The 8274-nt window shown below is 35.8% G+C and overlaps 1 protein-coding gene across 3 annotated transcripts in view; it reads left to right on the plus strand.

The window, feature by feature from the left end:
* Positions 1 to 7850, plus strand: part of LOC107681974 (ATP-dependent 6-phosphofructokinase, muscle type-like) — a 17591-nt gene extending 9741 nt beyond the window's left edge. The window contains exons 11-22 of one of the 3 annotated variants that reach the window (XM_016478368.1): positions 563 to 627; positions 724 to 787; positions 990 to 1136; positions 1678 to 1748; positions 1832 to 1919; positions 2043 to 2195; positions 5831 to 5995; positions 6096 to 6157; positions 6316 to 6427; positions 6502 to 6601; positions 7208 to 7313; positions 7423 to 7848. In XM_016478368.1, the coding sequence (XP_016333854.1) occupies positions 563 to 627; positions 724 to 787; positions 990 to 1136; positions 1678 to 1748; positions 1832 to 1919; positions 2043 to 2195; positions 5831 to 5995; positions 6096 to 6157; positions 6316 to 6427; positions 6502 to 6601; positions 7208 to 7313; positions 7423 to 7576 (1287 nt within the window). In that variant the 3' untranslated portion in view covers positions 7577 to 7848. Of the gene's footprint in view, positions 1 to 562; positions 628 to 723; positions 788 to 989; positions 1137 to 1677; positions 1749 to 1831; positions 1920 to 2042; positions 2196 to 5830; positions 5996 to 6095; positions 6158 to 6315; positions 6428 to 6501; positions 6602 to 7207; positions 7314 to 7422 lie in introns of all 3 variants that reach the window. The other 2 variants (XM_016478369.1, XM_016478370.1) reach the window with 2 other exon arrangements.
* Positions 7851 to 8274: the final 424 nt, after the last annotated feature.

Genomic DNA, 8274 nt, shown 5'->3' on the forward strand with positions numbered 1-8274 from the left:
CCCCAACTGCTCCCCGGGCGCCACAGCATAAATGGCTGCCCACTGCTCCGGGTGTGTGTTCACGGTGTGTGTGTGTTCACTGCTGTGTGTGTGCACTAAGGATGGGTTAAATGCAGAGCACTAATTCCTAGTATGGGTAACCATACTTGGCCACATGTCACGTCACGTCACTTTATAAAAGGAGCTGCTTCTTCTTAGCTGACAAACGATAGGCATTTGAAAGTTTTGTTTCCTACTTTGGATTGTAGGTAAATACTCACCTCATTCAGTGCTCTGTTTTCTGTCTTATAAAAACATCCTGGTACGTATTTCGGTGTGCGAATCTGCTGCAAACGATTCAGTGTGTGAGTGAACTGTTCAAACGAATCAAACTGAATCGCGTTTAACCGCTCAAAATAGTAATTCATTCAAGAATCTGGCATCATTCGTTCTCATTTTAAACAGCTGACGCCCCCGACTATGATTTGCAACACTTGTTCTTTTTATTTTTTATTGTATTTATTTATACAATATATTATATATTAAATATAATATTCATTAAATTTTTCTTTTCAACATATAGACCAAGGATGTCACTGTTGCAATGAATGAGGGTCGATTTGACGATGCTGTTAAGCTCAGGGGAAGGTATGTTTGGAAATATCATACTTTTTTTGTTATTAAAATAAACTTGTATAGTATCACTATTAAATTATTCAAACTCAAAAATGTCTGCCTGTGCAGGAGTTTTGAGAATAACTGGAACACATATAAGCTCCTGGCTCATGTGCGCCCCCCAGAGACAAAGGTGAGGAGATTCGGAAATAAAATTGAAAAAAAAAAGTAAAAAAAAAAAATGTTTGTATAAATTAAAAAAAAAGTTAAAAAAAAATAACAAATAATAATAACATTGAGTAGTACTTATAATTCATTACCTTTTTCTTATTTTTTATCTTTTTATTCTTATTTTTATCATGTGTTTCTTCTTTGTGTACCTTTTTCTTCATCAGAGTAACATTAATGTGGCTATTTTGAATGTGGGTGCTCCCTGTGCTGGCATGAACGCAGCTGTACGTGCAGCTGTCAGGATCGGCATCATCCAGGGTCACAACATGCTGGCTGTTCATGATGGCTTTGAAGGTCTGGCTGAGGAAAAGGTAAGCAGCATTGACCAATTGAGTACCGTTTCAAAGTTTGGGGTTCGGTAAAAAAAACAATTCTGGCCACCAAGGCTGAATTTATTTAATTAAAAATACAGTACAAACAGTAATGTTTTGAAATATTATTACAATTTAAAATATCTGATTTCTATTATAATATATTTTAAAATGTAAAGCAAAGTTGACTATTCAGCAGCTATTATTCCAGTGCCATTACTTCAGTGTTGCAGGATCATATAGAAATCCTAGTATTCTGATATACTGATTTTGTGCTCTTTTGTGCTATTAATATCTTATTAATATATTCTTGAAAACTTAAAGAATAGCATTTATTTGAAATACAGTAGATGTCTTTTACAGTCAATTTTGAACAATTTAATGTGTCCTTGCTGAATAAAACTAGTACTTTCTTTTAAAAAAATCTTACTGACCTTAAATTTGTAAATGGTGGCTATGTTATAAAATTTAATAAAAACTATTATGAGGACATTAAAGCCATTGTAGTGTTGTCATATTCTGTCTAACATAATGTTGTTAGATTGAGCCCATCACCTGGAACACTGTTGGAGACTGGACAGGGAAAGGTGGCTCTGAGTTGGGAACCAAAAGGTACTGGTCACTCCTGTAGATATTCTTCATCATCATTTATAGTTCTGCAATATTTAAAAAGTGAATCTCTTTTGTTTATGCAGAGTGTTACCTGGAAAGTACATGGAAGAGATCAGCTTGAATATTGCCAAGTACAATATTCATGCTCTGGTCATCATTGGGGGTTTTGAGGCAAGTGATGAAATGTAATGATATTATATACAATACAATGCCTATAATATACAATATAATGTCCTGTTCTGTTATCATTCTGTCCATATTCTGTTCAGGTCACATTAAAATTCCCCTATTCAGGCATTTTCAGGTGCATTGGAGATGGTTCAAGGCAGAGGGAAATACGAAGAGCTGTGTATTCCCATGGTGATCATTCCTGCTACTGTATCTAACAATGTGCCTGGCTCAGACTTCAGCATTGGAGCCGACACCGCCCTTAACACCATCACCACGGTTAGAGATACAGCACACACACTGTCTGGATGCACAGTATATAAATACCATAATGATTATCAGCCAATATTTGTAAATAATTTCATTAATTAAAAAAAAGTATTTAGATTTTTTTTATTCATTTGTTTATTTTATTAAATTTTTTTAAATTATCTTCAAAACCATTAATTTAACATCAAATCAAATCAAATCAAAATGTATTTATAAAGCACAATAAAAACAACAGTAGTTGACCACTGTGCTGTACAAACCTTACTAAAAAGACATAGAAATAAATATAAACCGTTTTGACCGCAATGCACTAAAGAGGAGAAAATCAAAAACAAACACCGATAGGTGACAGATCCTTATACTCTAAGGACAGTTATAAGCCTTGGAAAAAAGGTAAGTTTTTAACTTGGATTTAAATTCAGATTCTGAAAAGCCTAATCGGAGGGAGACTGGAAAACTATTCCATAGTTTAGGCCCAGCAATTGAAAAGGCACGGTCACCCCTCAACTTCAATCTAGATCTCGGGACCATCAACACTCTTTGCTCAGAACACCTCAGCGATCTAACAGATGTATTTGGGTTTAAAAGATCACAGAGATATTCAGAAGCCGTTCCACTAAGAGCTTTAAAAACAAACAGTAAAATTTTAAACTCGATTCTGTAACAGACCGGCAACCAGTGCAAAGAGCATAATACGGGGGAGATATGATCAAATTTGCGGGTGCCAGTCAAATGTCTGGCAGCTGCATTTTGAACCATCTGAAGTCGATTTATATTTGATTGACTTATTCCCATATAAAGGGAATTACAATAATCAAGCCTTGATGACACAAATGCATGAATCACTCTCTCAAACTCTTGAAACGATAAAAAACTCTTGGCTTTTGATAGCAATCTTAATTGGAAGAAACTGGATTTGACTACAGAATTTATCTGTTTATCGAACTTGAGTGCAGAATCGAAAGTAACACCCAAATGTTTCACAGACAGTTTTCTGTAGGAGTCCAGATCTCCCAAATCACAATCGGGGGTTCCCGAAGACCCAAACACAATTACCTCTGTTTTGCCCTCATTAAGATGTAAAAAAAGTTTGAAGAGAACCAAGACTTAATATCAGACAAACACCTATTCAGTGATCCTAAGCCTCTTTTATAATTTTTCCTCAAGGGTAGGTAGATTTGGGTGTCATCAGCATAAAAATGAAATGACACCCCATGCTTGGTAAGGATGGACCCCAGAGGAAGCATATATAATGAGAACAGAACCGGGGCCAAAATGGAGCCCTGGGGAACTCCAAAATGCAAGATAGAGCTAGATAAAGAAAAACCATCAAGACAAACAGAAAACATTCTGTCTTCAAGAAACCAGTCGAGAGCACAACCTGTAATGCCCACACATTGTTCAAGGCGTGATATAAGGATTCTATGATCGATAGTATCAAACACAGCACTTCAAGGGTTAGTTCACCCAAAAATGAAAATTAGGCTGCGTTTTACTCACCCCCGAGGCATCCTAGGTGTATATGACTTTCTTCTTTCAGACGAATCCAGTCGGAGTTATATTAAAAATTGTCTTTGATCTTTCAAGCTGTTTAATGCCACTCAGCGGGTGTTGCATTGCTTCAGTCCAAAAGAACTTAAATAAAAATCGCCCATCCATAAAAAAGTGTCTCACACGGCTCCGGGGGGTGAACAAAGGCCTTCTGTAGCGAATCGATGCATTTTTGTAAGAAAAATATCCATATTCAAAATGTAATAATCACTTGAATCTAGCTTGCGCTCACTGTTGTAAACAGAAGCAGTTCTGGGGGAATGACGTATGAGGTCAGCGCTGCGCATGCGCCGCTCTGAAATGACGCACGCGGAAACGCACCGGAGAGATCAAAACAAAACAACGGTCAAGAATTAGAAGTACAAAACGAGGATTTGTAAAGAAGAATGTCAGAGGATTTCGATATAAGCCAAGAGGAGACTGGGTTTCCTTTGCTAAAGTAAGGAAACTTTGCTTCCTTTGATCCTGTTAACAAACGTTGGTTTTCACGAGACTCTCCGGCACATGTGCAAAGCTGACCTCATACGTCATCCGCCCGGAACTGCTTCTGTGTACAACTGCTGGCGCAAGCTAGATTAAAGTGATTATTACGTTTTGAATATGGATATTTTTCTTACAAAAATGCATCGATTCGCTACAGGAGGCCTTTGTTCACCCCCCGGAGCCGTGTGAGACACTTTTTTTATGGATGGGCGATTTTTATTTAAGTTCTTTTGGACTGAAGCAATGCAACACCCGCTGAGTGGCATTAAACAGCTTGAAAGATCAAAGACCATTTTTAATATAACTCCGACTGGATTCGTCTGAAAGAAGAAAGTCATATACACCTAGGATGCCTCGGGGGTGAGTAAAACGCAGCCTAATTTTCATTTTTGGGTGAACTAACCCTTTAAATCTAATAGTAAAAGTATCACAGAGTCCCCTGAATCTACAGATAATAAAATATCATTCAACACTTTTAAAAGTGCAGTCTCAGTGCTATGATGTTTCCTAAACCCAGATTGAAATTTTTCAAAAACACTATTTGACTCTAAAAAAAACTCTGCAGTTGTACTAAAACAGCCTTTTCTAAGGCTTTTGAAAGAAAAGATAAATTTGAAATGGGTCTATAATTTGATAGGATGGTAGGGTCAAGATTTTATTTTTTTAAGCGAGGGTTTAACAATTGCATGCTTTATTTTGGGACAGTCGCTGTAAGAATAGACTTGTTTATTATAGCTAAAATACTTGGCCCAACAACATTGAAGACCTGAAGCAAGAACCATGTGGGAATGATGTCTTACGGACATGTAGTAGGTTTTAGCTGCTTAATAATATATTGAAAGGAGTTTAAAGAGATTGTCTGGAATTCAGTACAGGCAGAAGTACAAAGAGAGGGGTCTGACCAATCACAATTTGGAGGTATAATATGCTGTCTTATGTCAACTATTTTATCTGTAAAAAACTTAAGAAAGCTGTCACATACTGCAGGCGATGCATTAAAACATTATTTAAATATATTTTAATAACACTGTTAAATGTAATCTTTACCAAATTTTAAAATTAATGTCTGTTTTTCATTATGTACATTATAATGTTATGATGTCTGAATTGACTTACAGCATTTAAAATAATTTACAGTTTTATTCCTATCTATATTCTGAAGGTTTTTACAGAGGAATTTGTTAATATATAGTTTACCTGACATATATTTAACATTTTTAAATTGAACCTTTTTTGAACTTTTTTCAACTTTTGAACCTGCTTCAGTTCTCGCATTTCTGTCCTGGACATTTATGCAAATTATTGTTTATTTAATCAGATAATGCCTCATTTCAGAAATCTTGTAATACAAAACAGTTGTCTTAATGTACAGTGATTAATCAACTGGGGAAAATATGATGATGTCTATTTTATTTTATTTTTTTCCCTGTTCACTTGCAATGTCTTGCCTGTTTTAGTTTTAATTTGTTTCAACAAAATGGCTATTTATTGGTTATTCACCTTAACACAAATTATTGGCTGATAAGTATCAACCAGAATTGTAATACTGGTGCATTCATAGTATTTGGTTGTTCTCTAATTGGGCATTTCCACACATGAGGCTTCTGTAGACCTGTGACAGGATCAAGCAGTCAGCAGCGGGAACTAAGCGGCGTGTGTTCATCATCGAGACTATGGGAGGATACTGCGGCTACCTGGCCACCGTGGCTGGTCTCTCTGCAGGAGCTGATGCTGCTTATATATATGAAGAGAGGTTTGGCATCCGTGACTTAGAGGTAACAAACAACTCAAATGTCATGAGAATAACTGATATCACTCAGAGTGGATTAAACCAAACCATTCGATTTGAATTTCTCCAATAACTTATGATTGCAGAGAAATGTGGAACATCTTGTTGAGAAGATGAAGACCACTGTTAAGAGAGGCCTAATTCTTAGGTTTGTCATTCAGTGTTCGTGAATGTGAACACCAGTTTAGTTTGTTTTTACTTTTGAGGTGAGACTGCTTAAAGGAATAACTTCTCTCAACAGCATGCCTCAGTGAATCATAGTGGAACATGAATAGTCAAACACCTTTCAACTAACATGTCTTGTAGAAATGAAAACTGCAATTCCAACTACACCACTGATTTCATCTTCAACCTGTATTCAGAGGAAGGAAAGGGTGTTTTTGACTGCCGTAAGAATGTCCTTGGCCATATGCAGCAGGTTAGATGTAATAAAAATCAAGAATGCACATTTATCAGGAGTTGTATTTTGTCTGACAAATGTTATTTTTCTAGGGTGGCACCCCAACTCCTTTTGACAGAAACTTTGCAACCAAGATGGGTGCTAAGGCTGTTCTCTGGCTCACTGAGAAGCTGAAGGAGTGTTATAGACATGGTGAGAAACAATGTGGTCTATTATTTCTTTATATTTTAGTCGTCCATGCCATAGCAACACTGTATATCAGTCTGCTCAAAATTTAAATACTTTAATTTTGTTGCGGTGTACATCTTGTTGTTATGGCTGATCTTTTTGTACATTTGAATGGACAAATTTTTCTAGCGGAAGCTGTAAGATGATATATAAAAGTTTAGGGTCAATAAGCTAAAAAAATCATGCATGGAAACATTAAATTTAACAAAAGTGAAGGTAAAGACATGTATAATGTTACAAAGTATTTCTATTTCAAATAGATGTTGTTCTTTTGAAGTTTCTATTCAACAAAGAATCTTGAGTCTTCTTTCAAAAACATTTATTGACTTTTAATTGACAGTGGACAATTCTAAAATAATTTCAACTCAAATCAGTATTTCATGTACACGTATGTATTTATTTGGTGAGTAGCTATGTAGTAATGTTCACTCAGCCAGTCTCAGAAAATATTATTTTTATTATTATTATTTGTTTCCAACAGTGAGCTGCTGACAAAACATTATCCCTTTACTTTATCAATCATTTGTCAGTAACCAGGACCCTTCCCTTCCCTTTTGACTGTCTGTACAGGGCGAATCTTTGCCAACACCCTAGACTCTGCGTGTGTGTTGGGCATGAGGAAGAGAGGACTGGTGTTACAGCCTCTGGCTGAATTGAAAGAAGAAACAGATTTTGAGTAAGAATCTTCCATTATCATGTGCCATTTAATGCATGTCATTCCTAAGTTTGTGACTCAAATAATTCACGACGGTCCACAAACTCTCTCCCTCATCTCTTTCCCTCAGACACCGTATTCCGAAGAACCAGTGGTGGTTGAAGCTGAGGCCTATTATGAAGATCTTGGCCAAGTACCAGATTAGTCTGGACACCTCTGAACACGCTCTTATGGAGCATGTCATCAGCAAGAAGCCTCCAGTGCACATGACTCTCACAAAGTAATCATGAGCAAAAATGAGGACAGACAGATACAACACACATATGAAATGACTGATTTATTAAGTTATTTGTTCATCTGTCTGTGTCTTATTCATTCATTTTGTTTGTATTTATCGTATTTATGGTAATGCTGTTGCAACATGCAAATTAAAATAATCTTATTATTAAATGCCCTTGGTTTTCTTTTTTTAATTTAGGAGGGAATGAAAAAACTAAGCCTGGTAAATAAGCCTAGTAAATATTTAAGGATAATGCACTCAAGCAACCACTATTTTATTATATATATATATATATATTAGACAATTAAGATCAATTTCCTATATAAAGTAAACCCAGATGTCAGTCATGAACGGATCATCCTCGACATGCCATGATGCATCTGTATGTTTATTCATTACCATCCATTATTGCAATAATGACCAGATATTGTCTTAATTTAAATGTACTGGTTGGGTGAAATGCTCCTTTTACGCTCTTAAACTTTAAAATTGTTCCTTTGATTAAGCCTTTGATTGAATAACATCTGTCTGTAAAACATCTCTGTATCTCTGATCTGTATCATCTCTGTTTTGGGGGAGTTTATTTTAGACGTTTTTCCTGAGTTTATTAAGATTTATCTGTTTATCTTCAGAAGACGCCTTCACAGACGTGCTATTTAAAAAAAAAAAAAAAAAAAAAAAAATGGAAAAATTTTTATTTTG

Source organism: Sinocyclocheilus anshuiensis, unplaced genomic scaffold, assembly GCF_001515605.1.
Source record: "Sinocyclocheilus anshuiensis isolate Anshui unplaced genomic scaffold, SAMN03320099.WGS_v1.1 scaffold2090, whole genome shotgun sequence".
NCBI classification, from domain to species: domain Eukaryota; kingdom Metazoa; phylum Chordata; class Actinopteri; order Cypriniformes; family Cyprinidae; genus Sinocyclocheilus; species Sinocyclocheilus anshuiensis.